Genomic DNA, 24,466 nt, shown 5'->3' on the forward strand with positions numbered 1-24,466 from the left:
CAGGTCACTGGATCTTTGTTATGTGAGGCAAACCGTTTCCTAATCACAATCCTTCACAAATCATTCCATCTTTTATAGTCCACCACCAAATTGAATCAGTCATTTTATTTTTAATTGTCATTACATCATTTCTGTGAGCAAAAGTTCATGTTTTGATTTCTAAAGATGGTCAACTAGTGCATTTATTTATTTTATTTTTTTTGCATGTTTTTATATTTTCACCATGATACAGAAGTCATCATGTGATGCTGACAGTCACCATGAGAGATTTCCATCCTCCTTTTTGCAGCGACATGGATGTTTACGCTTGAGGGAATCCCGCTTCTCATGCATACCAGTGATTTTCAACACAATTTATGGTTACATGTCTTCCCATTCAGTCTGCACTACGTATGTAGGGCAGCCTTTGTTGAGTGTTCTGGGTAAACCTACAATGGAACAAAAGCCTTAACAAAACCAACTCTCAATTAGATATACAGTTTAACATTTAAAAAACTTAACAATCAAGACTATTGTTGTCTGGATGTAGGAAAAGACGCTTTTTAGTTGGAGAAATGTATTTTCTGTGTTGATGGTTAATTTGGGAAACAGGTACAGGCCATCAGCATAATTCTTTTTTATTTGCATTCATAAAGCAGAAAAATAACACAGACAGTACATAACTCTACCAAGTTTATATAATCTTCCACACTTTTTCAAATAAGAGAAAAACAATTTAGAAATCACAATACAGCATCTGAATCTACATAAAATTGACTGGTGTGCCCATGGTTTCTAGAGGATGAATGATCCTCTCAGGGATCACAGAGTTATGACCATTTAAAATTGATAATGTGCCAACTACTAGAGAGCATCCTTCTAATTTTTGCAGGTTTGCTCCAAGTTGATATGTACATGTCATTTAAGTTTTGGCAACAAGTACATTGTGTGTTGTAGCAGTTAAAATACAAATAACACTCGCCTATAAGATATTGGTCAGTACTTTTGGGTACCCTAAGCCATCCATAACTCTCAGCCCCAAATTTTTTACTGCGCTGGCTAAAAATGAGAAGCTGCTCGCTAAGTGTTATTTCCACTGCTCTGCAGCAATGGCACTGATCCTTAACATCAGCTGGGACATCCTTGCTTGTTAGTTGGATTGGTTCATCATGAGTTTGTTTTTAATGGCATTTTCTGTCTTATCAGAAAAATACTGGATCTGATGAAAATCATTTGAACTGGTTTGTAAGTTTTTGAGATATCCCTCTAAGTAACAAACACAACAGGGCTCTGGACTTCTTACATTAGTTGCACTGGTGCACCCAAGTCACAACAGGCAGTAAAACTGGAAAGCATTTCTCATGCCATAAAACTGAAAATACTAAATAAATATAATAACAATAAATTGAACTTGTGCGTTTGGAGGAGTGTTACAATTTGATCCACTATGGCTATATGTATGAGTTGATGTTCGATGCATTTCCATTCAGAAACCGTACAATGGTGGAGCAAAGCCTGTACACCGGCACAGCTCTTCACACTGTTGTTGTTGTCACCAAATGGTGACTGTCACCTACGCCAGTAGCTTGTTGCAGTAAGGCCCTGTGTCCACCTAGCATTTCTTTCTCAGTGCCGGTGTCTTTTTTCTTTGTTCCTTGAGAGGAGCTGGTGTCTGTGGCTGCATGTGGCAGCCTGTGCAGAGTGTCTTTTTCCAGAGTGCTCTGCACTTTTTGTGCAGTCGCCTCTGCTGTTTTGAGTTGAAAATCTCTGAACTTTTCAGAGAGGTGTTGTTGATGTCACAGCTGCTCTTTTAGGCTTCTGAAACAACAAAGACAGAGAGGCCCATCTGTGGGAGCAGATTGACTGGCAGACACTGGATGTTGCTGGTTTGTCTTTTGCCTTTATCAATGTATCGTTGTAAGCTTGTTGTTACCTGTGTAGTCATACCTCTATTAAAGTAGAGTAACAGTAGCTTACTTGCTAGTGCTGATGTTGAGATATTGTTGTCATAGAAACAAAACCCACCGCAGTGCATCATTAAAATAATGTTTTCAGAGTGCTATTTTATGAAGTGCTGGGATTAAGCACTGCAGTGCCATGCCATCGCTTTTCTGCTGAAGAAAAATGCTGGACACTGGCCCCAAGGCATTGCAGTTGCTGTCCCTTGTTTTTGTACTAATCTAATAATAATGTCACTAAAGGTTTAGACATACGGCTAAAACTTTTCGGGCAGAGCATGAGAACTTTGGTTCCACATCACTCGTGTCAATGTAATGCATGACAGATGCACCGGTGCAACCAATAAAAATGTTAAGTAGCTCTTGACAAATTTGAGGTCACACTCTGGAGCACTGTACCATGTAAAGAAATAGGTACAAAAACATTTCTACTGCTGTAGAACAAAACATCCTCATCTGAGATTTTCATCTCTTCATAATTAAGCAATTTCACTGCAAAAAAAAAAAAAAAATGCAGTATTGAGGTGTGAGGTTGCAAAGATATGGAGCCCTCATTTGATTTCCAAACACCTTCTGTGTTTCATCCCCTCATGCAAGTCTCTAGTTAACACCTTTAAAGCTTCAGAATATCTAATGTGCAGTAACACCCACAGTAGTACATTTGACAGTACTTTACACTGGCTGAAACTGTAACGACTACCTTAAGACATCATATTGTAAATGCAGCACATGTGGAAAATAATTCAATAATGTTCCAGGTCTTCAAGACTTGGATCATATAATAAAACTGTCTGGATCCTTTGACTTGTCTCTCCCCCTGTGAGAAAACACAGAAAGACACATTAAGGATCAAAAGCATGAACCTGTCTGCTGCACCAAGTTGTAAATATAGATGTGTAAGCATGTTCCTGTCAGATTGTCACCTTTTCTTGCACCTTTCCTGTCATCTTCCCCCTATTGACACCTTCGCCCATTGTTTCATGTGTCATTCTCTGCATTCTGCATTATGTTTGTCTTTTCTATTACACTCTAACATTTTTGGGAGACAAGGAGTTGTATTTGTTGTCTACTTGTTTGTTTGACACTTGTTATTATTGGTTCCTTGAAATATTTGCAACCTGCTAATTTGGTTTTTTTGTTGCTATTACAGTCATTATCTGCTCTGGACAAGAATGTCAGCTGACAATGATAAACAATCTAATAACCTCATTTTAAAATGATGCATTTACCCTTTCAGATTCTCCACATCTTCAATGGTCTCTGGCAGGGCAACTCCGCTCATCTCAGGCAACCTTGTCACCAATCCACTGTACAGCACGGACATCACACCTGAAACAAATGAAAGGAGCTTTTTTGTCTTAAAAAGGTAAGTTTGATTTTTTTTGTTATGTTTTGTTTTAGAGAGCTAAGAGTGTTTGAAGAACATGGTGGCAGGTATGAGAAGACAAAATTATACCGTAAAGAAAAAGTGGCAGCTCCTGCCAAATACTGGCCAGTCTGTAGAGCAAAAATGGGGCCACAACTGCTCCCATGTCACTGGCTGATGAGCACACTGACACACCCAGATTTCTGTGAGAAATTGAAAAGCAAATCAAATCACTTTCTATTTCTATTACATTTGTTTGTTTGTAACTGGCAGATTTAGTGTATATTTACTGCGTCCCCCCAGACATATTTGGCTCCATATTTTTTGTTTTCTTCTTGCTTTCTGTTCATGATACAGCTTTGCAAAATAATGCTGCCTGTTTTATTTTCTTAACGTTGTTGAAGACGTGATCGTCTTATTTGATTCCGCTTTGTTGGAAAAAGTCGATTGGGCGTCTCAAGTTCATGTTGAGCGTGAGCACTCACATTATTGTGATCTGTACAGTGTGACCATGGAAGTTGTATGTTTTGGCTGTGCAGGAAGATTTGATTATAACCACAGACTGTAAAATTAATTGACGTAGCTAAAGTGTCACCCACTGATTTGTGTCCTCCTGTTTTGAGGCCTCGAGATCTGCATTTTGGCAATTGCCATCTTGGCTTTTTGGAGAAAGAAGTGAACATATTTGGGTGAAAGGCTGATGCTGAGGAGGAGTAAGGGGTGGATCTTAGTGAGAAGCTGTGGACACTGTTGTCATACAGCTTATCAGTGAAAATGGTCTGTCTGTAATTATGCATAATTTTAAGCCGTAATGAAATCTAAATAGGTGGTTAAAATAAAAATTGTTCAGTTGCCATTAACGTTGAAATTGGCTATAGGGACCAAAACTGTTTTTTGTAGCAGGCTGTAAACATGTTTATTTCTGCTGTTAAGTTGGACACTTTTACATGGAGTTCTATGGGAATTGACTGGCTTCTGGAGCCATCCTAAAATGGCCATCAAGGAACTGCAATTTTGGGCGCTTTGGTGGTTGATGCTTGATTATATCATGTGGGAATGTTCTGTTCTCTCTTTGATAGTCTGATGTTTACAGAGTTTATCATTTTTCACAGCACATAAAAACCTCATTTATATCTACTTGCATATTGGTTTCATACCTCAGAGATGTCGGATACATCTCTGTGTTGGCAAAGTTCAAGGTCTCAAATCCAATGGCAACAGCAAGTCTTCCTATGATTGCAATAGACTTTTTCAACCACACAAAATCTGTAGGGAAGACAGAAGAGATGAAATACCAAATGGAAATGCAATCCAAATAGAAGTATCACCCACCCATGTTTTTCACCTGATGCCACTTGCACCATCAACTGTACCCACCTGTAGAGATAAAAGGGATGACAAGGCAGGCAATGCCACCTGTGAAGTTTGCAATGGCCATGAGGGAGCGTCGACCGACTCTGTCAACCAGCAGGTAGAAGATGAGGCCAGTGGGAAGCTCCACCGCAGCAGAGATAAAGAAATCCAAGAAGATGTTGTTGCCTGTGATCCCCAACCGCAAGACCAGGCCTTGAAACACAACAGTACTCGTAAACCTGGAGGAGAGGAATATCAAGTGAAATGATCAGTGCACAGTATTATAGTATTGTGTTGTAGCAAGTGCCTTGTGAACTTACCATGCATAAGTTAAAATTAGTGTATTTTTTCTTATACTTGGTGTCCTAAACAAATCCATTACTGATACCGGATTTACTTCTTTCTTTTCCTCCAAAAGAATTATCTGAAAAATATTTTAATGAATGATTATTTAATTTATAGATTCAAATTTACACTGACAACAGCAAAGATAAACAAAGCCATAAGCAGGATACACAGACTTTCTGTCATACCTCTGGAAGATTTTGAGGTAAAGATCTCCCGTTGCATTTTGCAATGTCTGCAGCAACACTCATGGCCTCTGTTGTTCTTTTTTGTGAGAACAGCCAACGTGGAGATTCAGGAACAATCCTATGTAACAAATATACGTCTTTTAGTTTCAATATCAATATCATAGCAACCTGCATATAAATAAAGCTGCCATATATGAAGGAGATGTACCAGTGGTAAAAGATAAACAGGAGGCAGGGCAGACTCATGACCAGCTGCAGAGTTCTCCAGGAGGACAGGAAGTAAGCCAGACCAGACAGGATGACCATGCCAGTGCTGTAGAAAGTCCGACCCACCATGGACACAAATTTTCTGTTTTCTGATCCAAAAAACTCAATCACTGTATAAAAAGATATATTTTATCAGAAATATTTTCCATATGTTTTTGTCATAGCACAGATGACTGACAGATGCAGGTTTTAAAATATTAGTATCATGCAACACGAATGACATTAATGAACAGAATAAGATATGTGATCCCGTGTGCTCCTTTTAAATACCCTGTTTTTCTTAAAACCTACTTTTCAGTATGTACCGTTTGTGGAGCTTGGATAATTTAAGGCTATACTTTTAGCATGTACGGTTTCACAAGTAAGGGGATCAAAAAAAAGAAGCAAAAAGCAAAATACAATGAAGTACAAGAGGCATTTCTTTTTATTCTTACTCAGTGAGCTCTAGCATCACATCTTGAAGCCCCATTTTTGATTCAAGATGTGGCGCAAAAATTGTGCATACCCTCCAGTGCTCCCCAGGTCACTCTAGGTCGCTTCAGTAAGTAGGCTGTTTGATTTTTAAGGTGCAAAACATGAGAGAGGGGATAACATGCAGCAGAGGCCCAAGGCTGGAACTGAACGCACGGCCGCTGAGGCAAGAACGTAGACTCTGTACATGGGGCACCCACTTCTCCAATTGAGCTGCAGGGTGCTGCAGATCTTAAGTATTGTTATGTCAGTTTTACTAGCCGTGCTCACACTGCTAACAATGCTAACATTGTTTAGAATTGTAAAGGGTTTTGGCAGCTCAAAATTTAGCTGCTTACTTACTGTGTTGACCTGAGGGGACACTAGAGAGTATGCACAATTTTTCCACAGCAATGACACCATAGGCCCGGGACGGTGTCACCAGCGATAATCAAGGCATGAGTGATGCCCTTAGCTATGGTTAGGTATCATTTGGGTTTTTTTACAGCATTTCTGCCTAACAAGCCTGAACTGATAGCACAAAATAATGCTCAACAACATGACAGAACAGGTTTTTCTATTGAAAAAGGCAAATTTGAACTTAAAATTGAATATGTATACTCAATATACAGTATATATAATATATACTACAAGCGTGCGCTTGACATTTGTTACATTCATGCATGTAAGGCTGAACTTTTAGCTATAGAATTACTACTAATCAAAATTATTCCCTTTTATTCTCTCTATTCATTGTCCCTAATGAATTCATATATTCCACAATTTAAAGACTTTTCTCTCACACGAGGTCCAGTGTTTGAACATACCTAATACATAGCTGGCCGTCCATGCTCCTTTTCCGCAAAACCCTTGTAGAAATCGAAAGACGAGCAGCAGGGAGTACCATGGTGACAACATTACCCCTACACCTGAGACACCAAGGCCAACCATTGATGCAATGAAACATGGCTTTCTGCCAAACCTGGGAAAAGACCATATACTTGTATTATTGTTATTTGATGAAATTAGATTGCTGTGCTTTTATCATTTTATGGAAATTGTGAGTGAGAAAAATAAAAACTAAGCAGCACGTAGCAAACCTGTCAGCCAAGTAGCCAGTGACAAAAGCGCCAATAAAAAATCCACATGCCAGGAAAACTTGATTTAGATCAGCGAGCCAAGACTTCTCACAGACCAATGAGAACTAAGAGAAAAAATTTAAATGCACAATTTCTTAAAAAACAAATTAAATTGGATAGTAAAATAATTATGATTATAACATTAAATAAACCAATGTTAAGGATCCAGAAAACTAACTTTTAAAGTTAACATTGAGGGGAAAAAAAGTAGTGCTGAATTTTTTACACAAAAAAATGCATTTATTGTCAAAGAGACTATTGCTCTAAAATGGCTGATGATAACACAACATTATTCCGTTGTTCCTCATCGCTTAGTTAATGTAAACACAGGAGCACAACATCTTGTGAATGCTATGTTGATTTATGTTGTGTGTTGAGCTTACTCTTTCAGTTATCACATGCAGGATAAAAAGGCTAATCCAAAAGCAAAAAAAAAGAACCTTAACTAATAAAAATTAGTAAATGATCTATTGACATTACAACATGGTGGTGTGCTGTCAGTAAAAAAAAAACTAAAAAAAACCTACCTCAGAAACAATAGTGCTGCGGCTTTTGTCAAACACCCATCTGCCATCACAAGGTGCCAGCTGGGTTAAATTAGAAGTCAGCATCCAGTCAAGTTCACTGCACTTGTTTAGGTTTTTGCTCCAGTCCACTGCAAACCTCTCACAGCGACAGAAGGATCCTGACTGCTCAGAGCGGGGAACTGTTACTTCCCGCACTTCGACCTCTGTCCAGCCGCATTCTTCCCGGAGGAGCTCAGATCCAGGACTCCAACACCAGTGGTCCGGAGTGTGCCCTAAGAAAACAGCCCCAACAAGTACATAAGCAAAAATGATCAACGGAAATGACCCAAGTGTGACAATCTTCTTCTGGAAAGGCCCAAAGTCTCCGATGTGCTCAATGAGTCTGTCTACATTTGCCATCTCTGATTATCTCGTGTCCAAAAGATGCTGGGTCTGTTGAAGTAGCTCCACTGTCAGTCCAAGAAGAGTCACGTCTTTAAATAGAGGAGTGGGGCACAAGTTTTGATGAATGGCCTTTTTTTCCCTCACTCTTGAGTTCACTGGTCATCTTTTCAAGGTACAGGAAAAGCTTATCATGCAAAACTGGTTTATGGGGCTATTATACATAACTCCTTTACTCCTCCTTTACTTCCTTTGGTTTCCACACTGCACTTCTTCCAGTTATGAAGAGAAAATCTATTTCTCTTCAGAGGGCTTTTTTGCTCTTTTTTAATTACCTGAATAAGCCATGGAGCACTCCTTCTTTAGCACAAGTTTAGAGTTTGCACTAATGCACCTTTCAGAAATGCTTTGTCCTTCGAGTATTTCCTTTTTCTTCTCTTTTTAAGCCATGATAGTGGCATGGCTTTAGGGATGGTCATCTTGTTGGTTAGACAGTCAGTCTGCCACTTTGCTCAAGGCAAAAATATCTCAACCACTATTGGACACTGGACACTTTACCACTGATGCAGATTGCAGCCAGCATATAATAACATCAATTCATGGCTTTTAACATTAAGCTAGCCAGCTAACTTCTAAACTTTACATTTTGTGTATGCTTGTGTGTGTGTGTGTGTGTGTGTGTGTTTGCAAATGTTTGTATCATTCAGTGTTCACTCTGGCGCTTTTTGCAGGTCTGTGAATGCATAGGCGACACTTTTCATGAGTTTGTGGAGTTTGAGTTGCAGGGTGGATGATTGATCAGTCGATCCGATCAGAGCTGATCAGATAGGTGGATGAGAGGAGCAGAGCCAGTGCAGTAAATGCTTAAGTTTGACTTTTAGTGTGCCTGGCATTTTGTGCCCAGAGTACGCTCTGCGCCCTGATAGTGTGCTGCAATCTACTACCGAATAGTAGGCCTCTATATATTCCAATAATGCTCCTGATGCAAGATCCATCTCCAAAAATAAAAAAATCATCACATGGCAGCCAGGTGTTTTAATGCTGGCGTGGTGCCACAAATAAATAAATGTTTGGGAAACCTTGTCATTTGCTCTGCAAATTCCAATTTGTCTTAGATAAATTACCATCCTAAACTAATTTAATAAATAATGTTTTGTATTTTTCTAAAAGCCCTTTTAACAAAAAGTAGCCAGAGAAAAAAAGAAGACATATACACTTCAGGACTCCATTAGTTAGAATATAGCATAACATAAACATTAACCATAAAGGCAGCGTTTCTGAGAGAAAACATATACTTCAATCAAGGTTACTGAGTTCTCCTTTTACAAAAGCTAATGTATACCCACGGTGCCCTAGTCTCTTCACGTGATATAACTGGTTAGACAACACCATTCACCATTTTGTTGTTTTTGGTTTTTGGTGAAATGACAATGTAAGCAGTTTCTATCTTAAAACATATACAATATAGATAAGGGTGGCTTATGCTATACTGATAAGATAGTAACCAATACTTTCAGCACTTCTATTTATGCGGTGCACCATCATTTGTGAAAAAAACCCCAAAACAAAACAGACAAGTATGATAGTAAAATGTATCAACAGAAATAAACCAGTGTTGCAGTCTTCTTCTGGAAAAGCCCATGTGATCAGATTGTTTGTCTACATTTGCCATCTCGCTGGTTAGTTTATAGACTCTCTTTGTCGTCCAGTACTCACTTTTTATTCACATAATAAGTCATGCTCCTGACATGGCTTTAGGAATGGTCATGTTGTCAGTTTGGTTGGTTGATCAGCCAGCCAGTTTGGTCCAGACTGAATTATACCAGTAACTATTGGATGGATTGTCTTGAAATTTGGTGCAGACATTCATAAACATTGGTAAATCTCTGACTTTTCTTTTAGTGCCACCAGTAGGTTTACACTTTGAGCTTTTAGTGAAATATCTTGATGTATTTTATTGTAATTTGGGACTCTCCAGGGGCCTATGAATTCTTAAATGTTGGATGCATTTTTGGCACCCTTTTCTTTATTTTTAAAGGTATTTGCTTAATTTTTGACTGGATTATTCTCTGAAATGTATACATTGATTTAACGTCATTTGCCCTGCATATTCCAGTTTGTACGAAATACACTGCCTTATTGAATTTATTGAATAAATTATAGTGGCTGTTTTATAATTTTCTCTGAACCTGCATGACAAACTTAAAAGAGCTTGAGAAACACAGAAGCCTTCTGGGAGTCCTTATGTATACATCCTCTGGAGTCAAATACACTTTGGGACTCCCAGTAGTTAAAATGTAGAATGATGTAAACATTAACCAAAAATGCAGCACTTCAGAGAAATAAGTAATACTTTAATGAAGGTTTCAGAGTTCTCCTTTTACAAAAGGTAATAGTATATACCAAGCATCACATAAAATTCTCAGAAAACCAAGGGAAGACCTTGAAATAACGTCATGGTTTTCTGAGAATTTTGGCTGTTTTGTTGTTTTTGGTTGACCTCAACTGGGCTGAAGGATAAGAATTAATAAATAAAAGTACATTGCAGCAAGATAAGACAACGTTTTTGAGCTAGTCACTTTATGAGCAAGTATTTCAATTATTCTGGAGTAAGGACAGTTGTGTTGCATTAGAGGATGTGGGCAAAACTATCACCATATATTGGCACTTTTCTGCAAGTATGAGCACGAGGCAGAGCGTTTTTCATAACAACTTTAGTCTTTGATAATTGCAAATAATTGCAACAGTTTGATTAGTGTTAGAGTTTTAATACAGTGTGAACTCAATCAGTTTTGTTTTAAAAATTGCACAGAAGCATTTTATTGGTTGTATTTATCATATTTTACCAAGTCGAAACCATCAAGCTAATTGTCACAATATTTTTGACTTTACAACCTGACATATAACAGTCACTGTTATTCTAAACTGATACAAGAAGTTTTTCAGCTGACATCACCTCCTTCTTTTCTGCTTTAATGAACCTGTGCTGTGTTGTTCGTGAGGGAGTTTCATCTTCACTGTGCAGATAAAATATCCTCCACTGAGGGTCTGTCTATGGGACTCTGACAGCGGTGAGAGAACAGCACCCTCCCATGTTCGTCCAAAACAAAGTCGCCTCCCAGCTAAAAAACAAACAAAACAAAACAACAACAAAAAGAAACAAAACCACAAGGATTTTTTAAATGAATTTTAACAAACTTTCAGTATAAATGTAAAAACTAAAAGTCATCATGGGAGAAAGAATGTACAACAGTTAACAGTTAAAAACCTTTTAAGTAAATAGAGAGTTTCTGAATTAATGCAATGAATTCTTTATTTTGTTGTAAATTTTTATCTGAACATGTGTACTGCACATTATAATTGCATTTTCGTGGATAAATGACAAGTTTCACCAGAGAAAAGGGACTTTAAATGTGTCACACAAAAACACATCAAATTCTGCTGCTACCAACTTAAATGTCTTTATCTGTGCGAGCATCATTTTACCTGAAACATGTCGTCTTGAATCGATGGAAGCCCTCTTGGAAACTCCATATTGGCCACCACGTATTCAGCATAGAGCAGCATGTTACTGAAGTTTAAAACTTTCTTCAGAGATGCTCCCAGGCCGAAATCAGTATACATCTGCAACACCCGACAGAGTTAACCACTAGCTCACCATCAGGAATATTATAAAGTGTATATTCTGTTTTATCCTCTGACCTTCCTGTCAGAGTCCAACAGCATGTCATAGTGACAGCCAGTCTCCTGCAGCCAGTGTGAAGCTCCCTCCTGACAGCCAAATGAAACCACAACCACTTGCATTGAGTGTGCATCCAAGAACCTCTGAAAAATAATGCCAAATATGACAGCTTATAAGCTCTAGCAGTCCAGGGGATGTTGAATAATTGCAAAGCTTGTCTGTGATCTTAGTCCTGTGTAAATCTGCAATATCTGTGATTTGTTGAGTAAAATTTTCACAACAAATTGGCTACCTTCTTTCCTCAAACAGAAGAATCATGTGATAATAATATTAGACATGAGAGAATTGGCATCCTTGTGGTTTCTTTCCCGGTTGAGAATTATTGAGACTGTGTTTGCAATTATAAATAAAAAACCTTCTGATAGCAATTCAGGAGGCTCATATCGCCACACAGCATGAAGACCAAATCTCAACAAGAGCAAGCTCAAATTCATCAGAAGAACTCAAACTTTGAAGATAATGAGATGTAAGACAGGCATGGCAGCATGCAGCAGGGACATTATTCTATCTTTAACAGCCTCAATTTAGGATTTTTTATCAAGGCTTGACATCATATCTGGGGGATAATGTCAGTAATTATGAGTAAAATACAGACTTGGCTTATCCTGTGTGAATGTGCTGCATGAAACTACACAGAAAACTGAGAGACGGGATGATAATAGATCTGGTCTAAAATCATAGACCTTATATAGCTATAACTGGGAGAGAACATGCAAGTTTTTAAAGGGAAATATAATACCAACATGCAGCTGCGCCAAATATTGAAGTCTTGATTTATAGCAGTTTAGTTTTTTTCAGTCAGTTTAAATTTTATTTTAAAGATAGAGGTGTCACCTGACTGTGGTTAACCTGTGGAATAATTTGCTCCCTTATTGACAAGTTTTCTGGTTCAAATGTGATTGGACACTTTCCAGTTTTCCTCTCTGATGATAAGTAATTTACTCAGACTTAATGTAGCCATGGACCTATGGCCCATATCAGAAAAGTGCTTCAGTTTCTGAACATAAAATCATTACTATCATGTACTTTTATTAAGTTAAGAAGAAAAAGGGGAAAATCAAAACAGCAAATGAATAAATACAAAAGTCTACCCTGCCATCATCGAGTGCATCCTCACCTCCTCCATCACCATCTGGTACGCTGCTGCCACTGCCAGGGACAAGGGCAGACTGCAGCTTATCACTGGCTCTGCTGAGAGGGTGATTGGCTGCAATCTGCTCTCTCTCCAGGACCTGAACGCCTACAGGACCTTGAGGTGGGCAGGAAGGGTTGTGGCTGATCCCTCCAAGCCCAGAAACAGACTTTTTGAGTCTGGGACCTCCCTGACATGGGCTCTTGCACATCCTGCACAAAACTATACAGCTCTCTCGATATTAAACCATTACATGAAACACATTTGTAATAGTAATATTAAAGTAATACTATATTTTATACTATATATATTTTTCATATTTTCTAATAATTTTTGTATTCTATATATATGTTCTTGATTTTTGCAGTACTTTGCCCTTTTTTTATTAACATGTCTATGCACGCTGTCAAGCAAATGCACATCATCTTATTTTAACTACCTGCACTCAATACAGTAGAAGTACTGTTTTTAAGTTTTTAAAAACATAATTTTGGGCCTTGAGCATTTTTCATCATTTCTGGTATTTATTGATAAAATATTCATTTGTAGGTTTTTTTTTTTCCACAATTCCTGCGCTGTGAGAGTTTCGTTTTAATGTAATAAAAATAATCATGTTTAAATTTGTAAGTCTCAAAAAGCTGCTTCCTTAGCAAAGAAATTAGTATAGCATTATTTTAGACAGTTGAAGATCTGTTTTTGAAGTTGGCTATTGTAGTTTCTGTCTGGTGAACAAGCTGGTGAACATTGTTTCCAGTGTTTCATGTTTACCTGATTCTTCTCCAGATCTTTAAGGTGGAGACGGCAGAGCAGACAGGAGAACTGACGGATTAACACCAGCAGGATCTTTTTACCTTTCCCAAGATATTTCTCTAATTTCACTACTCTGCAAAACACACATAAACAGTAGACTACTTAATAGACCACAAAGGGGGCTACAAAGTTTTTGGCACGTTATGTCATTTCTGCTGTAACTAGCACAGTGTTAAGTTTAATTTTAACAAGTATGTGTGCTTAAAAACAAATGAATCAAACTTACCCTCCTGTTCTGGCATCAATGAGAGATATATCAGGTGAAATACATTTTGACTGATGTTCCCCGGCCAGTATTTTAGCACTCAGTTGTAACTCATCATCCAAACGCTGCAGAAAGGCATCCCACTGCACCTGTGAAACATTGGCCACAGTCAGTAAAAACTAAATGCTCTGATAAGAATATTTAAAAAAACATTTCACTCACTTCTAGTTGCTGAAAGTTGAGCACAGCGTCCTGTACAGCAGCACAGCTGGAGAAGTCACACAACAAAGTTTTTACTGTTGTTTATTGGAACTGTGAGTTATTTTATGAATGAATGCACAGAGAGGTTTATTGTTGCACAATCAGTGTATTTTTTTACTACATCAGGGTGTCAGTTATAGAAGGTTTGGTGGCCAGAAAGAGTCTTTTCTCCCTATTTTTTGGCATCATAATTCAAAGTGAAGTATATTTGAAAAAACGTAAAAGTAAAAGCTGTGTATTTTTGATTTCCCAGGTGATAAATTGATTACATGTAATTTGATGGTCATTCATAGGGCTGGGTATTGGTACTCTGTACCTTTAAGCATATCAACCAAAATAAACCAGTACCAAGTAGTACTGAAACGTCTCTGGTCAAATGATACCTGTATACGATCCTTTTTGCACCCAGAGCTACAAAACAAAAGACTGTTTTTAGGGTTTTGCTTGTAGCCAATCACCTTAAATGTTTTTTGATTTAATGTGACGCATGAGTGGCAAACTACTGCAGTAACTACAACCTATACAGTCCAGTGTTTTCCACAGAAATAAATTATATTTGTGGCAAACAAACTGTTTGATCATCACAGTCAGTTTCTTGTTAGATTGATCAGAGATGACTGGATCAGATCGGTGGATTAGAGGAGCAGCTGCTGCCGAGGCCGGTGAAAGCAAACTTTCTCTCTTATTTGGCAATCATATTTCAATTAATCGATTAATTGTTGCGTCTATAAAATGTCTGAAAAAAGTATTGCTTGATTATCATATTAAACAAAGTAAACAGCAGATTGTCATGATGAGACGAGGGAATTATTGGTATATCTACTTGTAAATGATTTGGAAAAAGATGCATTGGACATCAAAATAGTTGCAGAATAATTTTCTGTTGATCAACTTAATTGATTAATTTTTCAATCTCTAGCTCTTACTGATTTTTTTTTCTCCAGAGATCCTCTGCATCGTTTTTGGTCTGAACAGACAAACTGTGAAATAAAAAAGAAAAAGAAAAAAGAATGAGTTGAGAAGTATGCATGTCTAAGAGTGCAAACCTGAATGTGTCCTCCTGTGAAGCAGAACACATTCAATACTGTGAAGTATTTATTTATTTTTTTAATACAAATATAAATTGCATTTTTAAACGTGCTTGATATGCTGTGTATATACAAAACATAACCTTCTGTACAAAGCAGCAGCAACTTCGATCAGACCAAGCATTGAATGTTTTTGCTCTATGCGGATTTTCTGCCTGATGAATTCCTGGAGAGAGCCTATATGACAGAAAGTAAATGAAGTTAATGTCTGACAGTCTGTTTGAGTTCATTCTTTGCGTCTAATGATTGACAGGCCTCCTGCCCCCCCCCCACTCATGGTACGCTCATAAATCGTCTGCCAACTGCTGCACAAGCCGTCTGCATGTCTATTTTTATGTACACTTGTGCGGCCCCACAACATGCTGCCTACCTTCCCTGCTCTCCCTCTCGGCGAGGTCCAGCAGAGCTCTTCCACTTTCCACAAAAGCTGTCAAAGCTTTCACCACAGTCGAATCTGCTCCTTCAGCCATTTTCTGTTTTGTAATAGTTTCATAGATATGCAGCTTCTTATCAGTGCAGCGGAGTGGAACAGGCTGCACTTTCTCTCGAAGTCCACTCTGAGTAACTGGATGAACAAAAGATTTTCTGTTTGAGCTCATATTAAAGGGGCACTCCACTAATTTCACACATACTCATCAGTTTACTTATCATAAGTGCCACCGCTTGCAAGAATTGATGTATATCTTCTGGGGCTCTAGAAGGAGCTTTGTTGGTCTGACGAAAGTATTCAATCATTTATGACTTAAAAAGCTATTTTTGTCAAGTTCAAAAGAACCAGATAGGGTCTTACAAGAAGAAGCCAATGGTTGTAGTCTTGGTTGTAATAAGGGAAATGTAGGATCCAGTCTTTTGAGAGGTTTACTGCTTTAATTTTGTGCTTCTTTATGTAATCTGTTGCTCGCAACCTGACTTTTTGGAATTGCAATATTAATTTTCTAGAAGGCCCCTGAATGTCTTCTAGTTTGTTTTACTAATTTGTCACAAAATGTAAACATGTAGAGGTGTATTCACTTATGTTGCAGGTAAAATTACTCTACACAACAAACTCTTCCAGAATTGGAATTAGAGATGCTAATTCGAAGAGAAAGCTGCAGGGTCTTGAAGTTTTTCTCCACATTCTCTATTGTCATTGTAGTTATTTTATTTAAAGTATATTCTCAATGTTATTTGACATAGAAACACAGGGTTTGCATGGGGTATAGCTATAAACACTACAATACCCATGAGCCTCGGCAGCATTTCAAAATACTTTGTTTTTGCAGTTGTGTCCCAGGGCCGTATGTTTCCCAGATATATTTTGTACAAAATGAGAACATGACAAAGGGTCCTTAGTTCCCCAGCTCGACAGCATATAACCTGAGAAAGATGCTTCCCATTTCCCATTTTGCTTAATATGACTTGGGTTAGGTTAGGGGACTAGAGTAATGACTCAGATACCCCTTTTCCACCAAATTAGTTCTTGTTCTTGAACGGTTGCATTCAGGACTCTTGGTGCTAGGTAGTGAACCAGACTGCTTTTCTACCAGTTTTGAGTGGAACCATAAAAAACAAGGGCATCCACAAAGGGCATTGCACAAAGCACAACAGAAGTAAACGCTAGTAGCAAAATCACAGATTACCTGTAAACTTCTGTTCTTTTTTTCCAATATCTGTTTTCACCCAAAAAACAAACATGGCCCAGCTATTAATGAGCACACTGTAGGCTTTTTTTCCTGACGATTTCTCACTTGACTTTTCCATTAATACCCTCTCCATCCTCTCTTTCCAACCTGTAGATTATGGCATGCCCACTGATATCATCAGGGTTCACACTTCAGTCAAGGAAATCCTGCTATCTCTTGGTCCCAGGTAAGAAGCAACTTTTCGGGCTCTGAGGCAATTTATTTTTAGTCTAAATGCTCCGAACAGTTCATTATTAGGTGCAGGAACCAGCACAGAAATTGGGTAAAAGAGTGATTAAGTGAGTGAATTGTGATAGCACAGGTTTTTGTCGAAATGTAGTTGCACTATCTGTTAGGAGAGCTCCCCGACCTCCCACCCACACACACACATAAAAAAACTTGGTAAAGATATTAGAATTGAAAACAACAACTAACCCATTAAGGAGTAAAAAGGCTAACTAAGGGTCAGTAAAGAGGCTTCGGTCCAGGTTTAATTCCCATTTCTAAACAGGTTTAGATTAGGGTTAAATGATATCCATAACAACTAACTATTCCTATCTCCAAACAGGTTAAGAGTAGGAAAAAAAGACCTGGAAAAGGGGTCTTAAACCGTCACACAAAATGTTACTGCTCAATTTTAAATCTGTCTTTGGGAAATTTGTCTGATATGTCCTATGTGTTGATATGCATAATAAGCTAAAACTGTTTCACGAACATGAGCACATATGGAGGATTAATTTGTGTTAACAGAATTTTGAACGTGGGAACATTATTGTACCATGAATGATACCAGAATCAAACAGATTTTTAAGCTCTCTGTCTCTTGCTGAAATGTACCATGGGAGTTGAAGTTAACTCATTACATTATGTCATACTTTTCATCTAAGAACTTGTTTTTTTCTAACACACCTGTTAATGTTTTGGGTCGATGATCCGTCAGGACATTCTTAGCAACGTTTTGGTCTGAGTTAGACATAAAGGTATAAAACTGCTCAGTTGTAGCTGGCCTGTTGCAGCTACTAAAATGCACCCTCTCTTAAATCTTAAGATCAGGATCAGACACTGAACGCACAGCCAGCATTTCTCTTTTTATTGCTCTGAATCTCACACGAGCCAGATTTCTTTTCCACATTAGTCGCAGCATTAATCAACTGACTCCATCTCCAAATCTCTCTGTTCTTGGCACCCGTGCTCTAAGACTTCCTGGAGATGTTCGCCGGTACTGTCACTCTCCTCTGGCTCCTGGACGCCCTCAGAGAGTTCTTGTGATTGGCTAACGACTGTTTCTGTGGGTATAACGTGAGAGATTGTGAAAGAGCCGGCGATCTCCTTCAGACGGGCCTGCTCAGCCTTCACTTTAGCCAGTTCCTTGGTCAGTGGAGTTTCAGGTGTTGGTTTTGCGACGGGGGCTGCAGAGGGAGGGGCGGGTTTATCGTCTTTAGGTTCTTTAGGGGTCTCCAACTCTTGGGGGCCCTCTTTCTCAGTTGGTTCAGTAGTTTTGATGTCTGGTTGACCTCCAGCTGCCTGCACCTTCTCATAAAGACCTTTCCTCTCCTCTTGCAAAGCCCTGCACAGATTCTCAAGCTTCTGGTTCTTGATGGTGATGAGCTCGAACTCCTTTTCCTTGATTGCTTTCTGTAAATGAAAAAATGCATGAAAAATATTTGTAAATTTTGTGAGATCTTTGTCTTTTCCAGTTAAAAAAAATATTCTTGCATTGGGCTATAAATGACAGAAGAAAAATGTTTCTTACATCTGCCACCATGTCAAGGAGACTCTTGTTGCAGCCATCAAAGCGAGTCTTCCATGACTGGCACTCTTTTTCCAGCTTTTTCATTTTCTTTGCCATCTACACCACACAAAAAAAATCATGTTACACAGTACACAATCAAAGTCACATCTAAAAATAGCTGCCACAATCGAGTGTAAGATTATACAGTTTGTCAGATTTAGTGTTGGCACAAATCTCATGGGATGTCTTTCTCTTATTCCTGTTTTTAACATATTTTTATTCCCAGATAAACTAAATACTATAACCAGTATCATGACTTCAAATATTCTGTAAAACTTACTTTGTCCATGTCCTGTTTGAAGTCGCTGTAGACACTGTTACTCTTTGATACCGTGCCCTGGAATTCATCAAACTTCTTGGAGTACATATCGAGCTGAGGAGAGACGGTGGGGAAAACATTATACATGCCTCTAGAGAGGTTGAAAATTGAGTCTGTTTTTCTCATGATGCCCTGTTACTGTACCTGGGTCTTCATATCGATTTCTTGCTCCTTCATGACCTTCACTTTCATTTTATGCTCGGCTGTCTGTTTTAGCAGCTGTGGAATATTAAACATGTTCCATGAAAATGAGTATTAGGGGATTAGAATTGCAAATGTGTTATTAAGAATGCTCGGGAGCACTCGACAAATCTGATACACAAAACTTACAAGCTCTTTTTCCAGCTTGTGCTTCTCCTCCGCCTCCTTCAGGATCATGTTGGCCTGCGTGAGTTTGGTTTCCAGCAGCTTCTCTTTTAGGTCTCTGTGTTTGAAGACCTTTTCCAGGTTCTGGAAGACAATCAAGTGGATTTATGAGAGAGAGATTTTTACTTCTCGCTGAGGGAATCTTTGGGAGACACTGTCAATAATAAATGTAAGACCTGTGAAATGTGAGGATAATTCATGTGTTAGAAACTAAGGCCCAGATGTGTGAGGTATGAGATAAGTGCGATTCAGGCAGGTTTGCATGGATCAAACTTTGTGTGACTCTATTTTGAACCCGTGTTTGCTCAGTGCTGGCAGGATCCATACCGCCTCTCGCTGGTCGTATTGTGAAATGAGTCCCTTGAGTTTCTCTGCCAGAGCGCTGTTCTCCTGGCACAGCTTGGTGTTGCGGCTGCTGTGTTCCTCGATTTGGGCCTGAATCTCACTCAGCGTCCCCTGGAAGTGGGTGGTGATCTCTTTCCTCTTCAGGTCATCCTCTCTGCACCTCTGCAGCGTCTCTTCCTGCATTTCAGGGACGGATTGTTCAAAACAACCTTGTAAACAATACATCTAGGGCAGTCATGGTGAAGGAATTTCCCCTGGGGTGATTAAGGTTGGCTCAACAGCAAGATGTGTTGAATTAACATCATTTTTGGTGTTTTTTTCCAGATTCATTTATCCTGATTTTAGTACTTTGCAAATAAGCTTTATTTTTAGGCTTTTGTAAGGTACATTGTTGCCTTTTAAATGGATTTTTTTATTGACTTTTTTAACTTGACATGTAAATATGCTGTAGATGTCTTGTGAATTATTTAATTTGAATCAGTCTGATGTGCTGATTTCATTACCTTTGTAAAACAGTTCGATTCCCGCTAGGGTTAGCAATGAGAGTTGCTGATTTGAACAACATTTGGACTTTGGACAACAAGAGTGGTGGCAGTTTAGGAGGTCAAAGTCTGAGCTTTGACATAACGGTTGATATTTGGTGCCAGCTGGTGTCACCTCCTGTAGAGCTGCACAACATATGGTGACAACACCCGGCACCGTAAAATCAACTTACAAATGGCAACAACAGTAGCTCAGAGTAGATAGCCTGTGAGAGATTTTGTTTGTTAAGCTTGAGCTGAAATACCTTTAAGGTCTTGTTGTGCCTCTGCAGCTCTCGGCAGAGTCCCTCCAGTTTACTGCGAGCCAGCACAGCCCGGCTGTGCTCGCTCTGCAGCTGGTCCTTCTCCTTCATGACCTGGAGCAGCTTCTTCTGCAGAACCTTCAGCTGCTTCTGGTCACTCCGATGCTCCTCCAACTGCAGAAATACATAGCAAAATCCATGCTTATAAGGGTAAACATTCGTACCACCTGTATGTCTTCTTCTTCCAATTTTCAACATTCATCCACCCACCAGCTCAGCGTGCTTCTTGATGATTGCTTCCAGTTTTTGTTCGGGAGTGTTGAGTTTGTTTAGACTTTGCATCAGCAGCATGGCTTCCTTCCCTGAACAGCCACAGAGAATTTAGACATCACACGTCAGTCACAAAGTCAAGTTTGAGCTTAATTCATTTTGATCACCCCGGAGCATAAGAGGAATGCTGTTCGGCAGAGTAAATATACAGAAATTAGTTTGGAATATGGGATTACCAGAAGTCTGTCGCCAACTATAAAAGGATTGAGGAAATACTACTTTACCTGCTTGTCTGTTGCAGATGGTTGCACTTACATGCATTACAGCTCTACTTACACACCTATCAGTTTCCATGCAACTTGGACTTTTGCTGAGTGAGCTGAATGGAACCCACCTCGGCTAAAATCGATAAACATTTTTGAGAGAAAAGAAAACCCAAAACACCTAGATTTTTGAGCATTTTCTTCTCCAGTTTCTGGTCCTTGCGGGTGTCTGCCTCTTTGACGGTTGTGACCTCCTCTGTGTCCTCTGGCTCAGCGGGAATCTCGTCAGCCTGGTAGGTGCTAATGATGTCCTCCAGCTGCTGGCCCAGGTCCTCTGTCAGGTCAATGTGCCGACCCTCGGCTGGCGACGCCTCCGGACCCGTTGTTGCAGGACAAGCCTCCATTATTCTGAGCTAGTACTGAGAGGGAAACGGTGTCTGTAATCAAGCCGAGGAATTAAAAGTGATATTCATCTTGTCGAGGCATCATTATCCATTAACAGTCATTTAGATCCTCTGTAAATCGTCCTGACTAATGTTTCAAGATGAATTTTATGGATTTATGAATACGACCAAGACCAACCACTGTCTTGAATACTTTTTAAGGCTAGTCTTGAATACATACTCTATTTCTCTTAAACTTACAGTTGATTTATTAATTTCAAGCTGTATAAAAAAAGATTTACAATAGCCATTTTTACAGCTAACACTGTGACTTCTCTTGCAGGAGAAGCACGTGTTACTTTTTAAGTATCTCAGTAAGCCAAGACTGTGTGACATGAACAATACCAGGACTCTGAAACTGAAACATTGATTATATTATTTACACCTATGCTGTCCCCACTGTAACCAGGAGGAAGACCTAAAAAGTAAGTAATTAATCACTGCACTTATAACTGCAGAGATGATTCGGTTTATCAGTCAAAGACAATTAACTGGTAATTATTTTAGTTAAAGATGAGCACAAATGCAAAACATTTGGTGTTTCCAGCTTCTTATATGGTATTTCCTAGGGGTGAGGGAAAAATGAATACAGCATAATATTGCAATATTTTGCGTGGTAAAATTGTATGGATACACATACGGCAAGTGTCGTACTTTTTAATATGTAAGTTATTATTCCTATACAACTTTTGGTGGCCTAGTAGAATCATGAAATCATCTTCTTTGTCAGATACCTTTTGTTGCAATAACAGTGATTGAAGTGAGATGAACAGCCTGAAAAATGTATCTTATGGGATAAAACAGATGTTGCCAAACTTTTCCGCTGGGGACTTAAATTGCAGATAAGTAGTAAATGAATTGCATTGTTATTATTATTATTGTTGTTAATATAATTATATAAAAAGTTTTTAAAAAATCACAATTTTCTGCTATATGTTATCACAATTGTCAGCATATCACAAAAACTTTAAGTATCACGATTATATTGTACTGTGGGACCTCCGGTGACTTCCACTCCTAGTATTTACTACTTTTCTTCGTGATATAAGACAGTAAACTATATTTTGGGGGTTTTCGACTATTAGACGGACAAAGCAAGGAATTTAAAGACATTGCTTTTGAATGTGGATATTATGACGGACATTTTAAAAATTATTTTCTGATTATTCTTTTCTTAACAAGAAAAATAATAAATAATTGTTTCTTCACCATTTCACTCAGCTGATACCACAATATTGCCTATTAGCAAATGCACATAAAAACAGCAGAATATAATGTGGGAGGACAGTGAAAAACATTTACAGCTGCTACAGAAATGCAGTATTTTCTTGGTCTTGGCTGCCGTACTAAGACAGGCATATTGAAGAAAATGTTGCCTTTTCATGACTAAGAAGTGATTCAACTCCAGTCAATTAAATTGATCTCAGGGCTTCTTATTGTACCTCAGTGATTGTGCCTGTTTGTCTTATGTTGTGCAGGCTCACAGCCAGAGCCTGTTTACGTGCATAAAATTAGTGCAGCCTTCACACTGCTCTCACAAGCAGAGCACATGGCACCTGTTCCAGACCCCACAGGCTATTTTAGGAACTTCTTAATATGGGCAAGTTATTTATTTATTTCTAATCCTCTTTTATTGATGTCAATGTCAGTGGTTGTGTGTACAAGAGCTGCATTTTCAACTATAAAAAAATACCAGTATTACATAAGTGACCTCATCTATATTCAATTTTAAAAGGAGGCAGGTTATACAAATGGAATTCAACTAGAAAGAAATGAGTGTAGGAAATTATTGATTTCTTCGCCATCCAAAGAAACAATAGTGATAGTGCACAATTGGAGAAATCATACAAATATTAGGCAGAAAAACGTATTCTTTTAAAGACAATTCTCCATCCATTCTTTTACGATTCTTTTAACAAATTACAGGCAAGTCACAGTAGATTTACCTCCCTCTCATTTTTAGCAGACTTGCTGAGCTTCAGAAAGCCATTAAATAAAAGCAAACTTTTATCAGTAACTTTTAGGACTAAAAACAAGTTTGGAAATCATCTCAAGACACAGAATTCAATGCTATTTTTTTCTATTCAAGTGTAAATGCCCCGTAAGAAGCCGGGTAACGAGTAAACAGGGTCTTACCAGGACCAAGGGCCGGAGAGGGAAAAGGAAGAGTGTCGAGGGGCTTGGGACAGGCTGCCACCACAGATACAACAGCTGTGATACGACCACCTCAAAATAAACCAGAGGAGCAGAGCTCACTCTGAGCAGAGAGAGGGAGGACAGAGGTTACTGTATGTCTCCGTCTCTGTCGAGGACACCCCATTTACAAAAAGACCTCTGATTTTAATCTTAGCAGGATATATATGACATATATGCAGTGGCTGTTTTTACGAATACAGTTTAAATGTTTTTCTATTGAAATCTGCAGCAGCCTTTTTATTTGACGCCTCTGCTGCTTTAAACCATCGCAACACTAATTTTATTTTAAGCTGGGATGTTGTTAACAGCCATATAATTATTCTAACAAATGGGCCTGACAGGCATAGTCACTGAGCAGGAGAGAGAAAAAATGAACTGCCTCTGATTGGCCAGAATTAGCACAGACCTCCTCCCAAACCCAGAGAAGAGCTGACATAACGCACTCCAAGATCACAGTCATTTCCTCACTTAATATGCGTTTAGTATTCACTCAGAGCACGGTACACTGTCCCGTAGGTGCTGCTGATACATAGTGTTGCTGCTTAATTTGACGCAGCCTTAAAGTGTTTGAATATTATCCGCAAGGTGAGAACTATTTTTGGAAGCATTCATTTTTTTATTTTTCTTCTTCCATGTTTTGACTGCAGTGATCATTTTTCACCAGAGGATGTCACTGGTAGGAGTCTCTCCAATTTTTCACTCTGAAGAGATTTTTCTTTTTTGTCCACACTCCTCCACGCCTCCAGACAAAATGTGAATGATTTCATCTGAGTCCTTGTGCGCTCTAATTTAAACACTCGCGAGTTATGCAGGAGGAAAGGTACGGTAGCCATTTT

General features: G+C 38.7%; 3 protein-coding genes across 4 annotated transcripts; all 3 read right to left on the reverse strand.

The window, feature by feature from the left end:
- Window positions 1–2,711: 2,711 nt before the first annotated feature.
- Window positions 2,712–7,971, reverse strand: oct2 (organic cation transporter 2). Its single transcript, XM_042501424.1, has 11 exons — window positions 7,573–7,971; window positions 7,007–7,110; window positions 6,734–6,888; window positions 5,398–5,566; window positions 5,190–5,307; window positions 4,977–5,080; window positions 4,681–4,895; window positions 4,461–4,569; window positions 3,394–3,506; window positions 3,167–3,266; window positions 2,712–2,754 (listed from the first exon to the last, which is right to left on the reverse strand). The coding sequence occupies exons 1-11, from the start codon at window positions 7,969–7,971 to the stop codon at window positions 2,712–2,714; spliced, it is 1,629 nt and encodes a 542-aa protein (XP_042357358.1).
- A 2,465-nt stretch (window positions 7,972–10,436) lies between these two features.
- On the reverse strand, window positions 10,437–15,726 carry LOC121954097. Its single transcript, XM_042501425.1, has 9 exons — window positions 15,562–15,726; window positions 15,275–15,368; window positions 15,030–15,083; window positions 14,065–14,110; window positions 13,864–13,991; window positions 13,596–13,710; window positions 11,656–11,778; window positions 11,440–11,577; window positions 10,437–11,075 (listed from the first exon to the last, which is right to left on the reverse strand). The coding sequence occupies exons 1-9, from the start codon at window positions 15,659–15,661 to the stop codon at window positions 10,968–10,970; spliced, it is 906 nt and encodes a 301-aa protein (XP_042357359.1). The 5' UTR covers window positions 15,662–15,726; the 3' UTR covers window positions 10,437–10,967.
- Window positions 15,727–17,927: 2,201 nt separating this feature from the next.
- Window positions 17,928–23,669, reverse strand: txlnbb (taxilin beta b). Of its 2 annotated transcripts, none has more exons than XM_042500408.1 (10): window positions 23,571–23,669; window positions 21,173–21,428; window positions 20,729–20,820; window positions 20,462–20,632; window positions 19,657–19,851; window positions 19,294–19,413; window positions 19,108–19,182; window positions 18,925–19,017; window positions 18,606–18,701; window positions 17,928–18,487 (listed from the first exon to the last, which is right to left on the reverse strand). In XM_042500408.1, the coding sequence occupies exons 2-10, from the start codon at window positions 21,393–21,395 to the stop codon at window positions 17,996–17,998; spliced, it is 1,557 nt and encodes a 518-aa protein (XP_042356342.1). In that variant the 5' UTR covers window positions 21,396–21,428; window positions 23,571–23,669; the 3' UTR covers window positions 17,928–17,995. The 2 variants fall into 2 exon arrangements, with proteins under 2 accessions (XP_042356342.1, XP_042356343.1); XM_042500409.1 differs by having other exon boundaries at window positions 21,173–21,410; window positions 23,571–23,667.
- Between the last annotated feature and the right edge of the window lie 797 nt (window positions 23,670–24,466).

This window comes from Plectropomus leopardus, chromosome 14 (assembly GCF_008729295.1).
Source record: "Plectropomus leopardus isolate mb chromosome 14, YSFRI_Pleo_2.0, whole genome shotgun sequence".
In the NCBI taxonomy this organism is placed as follows: domain Eukaryota; kingdom Metazoa; phylum Chordata; class Actinopteri; order Perciformes; family Serranidae; genus Plectropomus; species Plectropomus leopardus.

What these genes read in the sequence shown, in the direction of transcription:
- txlnbb (XM_042500408.1), bottom strand. Translation starts at nt 21,395, where the DNA reads ATGGAGGCTTGTCCTGCAACAACGGGTCCGGAGGCGTCGCCAGCCGAG. An exon ending in ACAAGCTGGAAAAAGAGCTT is followed by an intron (nt 19,183 to 19,293) that starts GTAAGTTTTGTG and finishes AATATTCCACAG; the next exon opens with CTGCTAAAACAGACAGCCGA. An exon ending in AAATCGATATGAAGACCCAG is followed by an intron (nt 19,018 to 19,107) that starts GTACAGTAACAG and finishes GTCTCTCCTCAG; the next exon opens with CTCGATATGTACTCCAAGAA.
- oct2 (XM_042501424.1), bottom strand. Translation starts at nt 7,971, where the DNA reads ATGGCAAATGTAGACAGACTCATTGAGCACATCGGAGACTTTGGGCCT. An exon ending in GCTGCCACTTTTTCTTTACG is followed by an intron (nt 3,267 to 3,393) that starts GTATAATTTTGT and finishes CATTTGTTTCAG; the next exon opens with GTGTGATGTCCGTGCTGTAC. An exon ending in GATGTGGAGAATCTGAAAGG is followed by an intron (nt 2,755 to 3,166) that starts GTAAATGCATCA and finishes GTTTTCTCACAG; the next exon opens with GGGGAGAGACAAGTCAAAGG.
- LOC121954097 (XM_042501425.1), bottom strand. Translation starts at nt 15,661, where the DNA reads ATGGCTGAAGGAGCAGATTCGACTGTGGTGAAAGCTTTGACAGCTTTT. An exon ending in CGAGAGGGAGAGCAGGGAAG is followed by an intron (nt 15,369 to 15,561) that starts GTAGGCAGCATG and finishes TCTGTCATATAG; the next exon opens with GCTCTCTCCAGGAATTCATC. An exon ending in ATTGATGCCAGAACAGGAGG is followed by an intron (nt 13,711 to 13,863) that starts GTAAGTTTGATT and finishes TGTGTTTTGCAG; the next exon opens with AGTAGTGAAATTAGAGAAAT.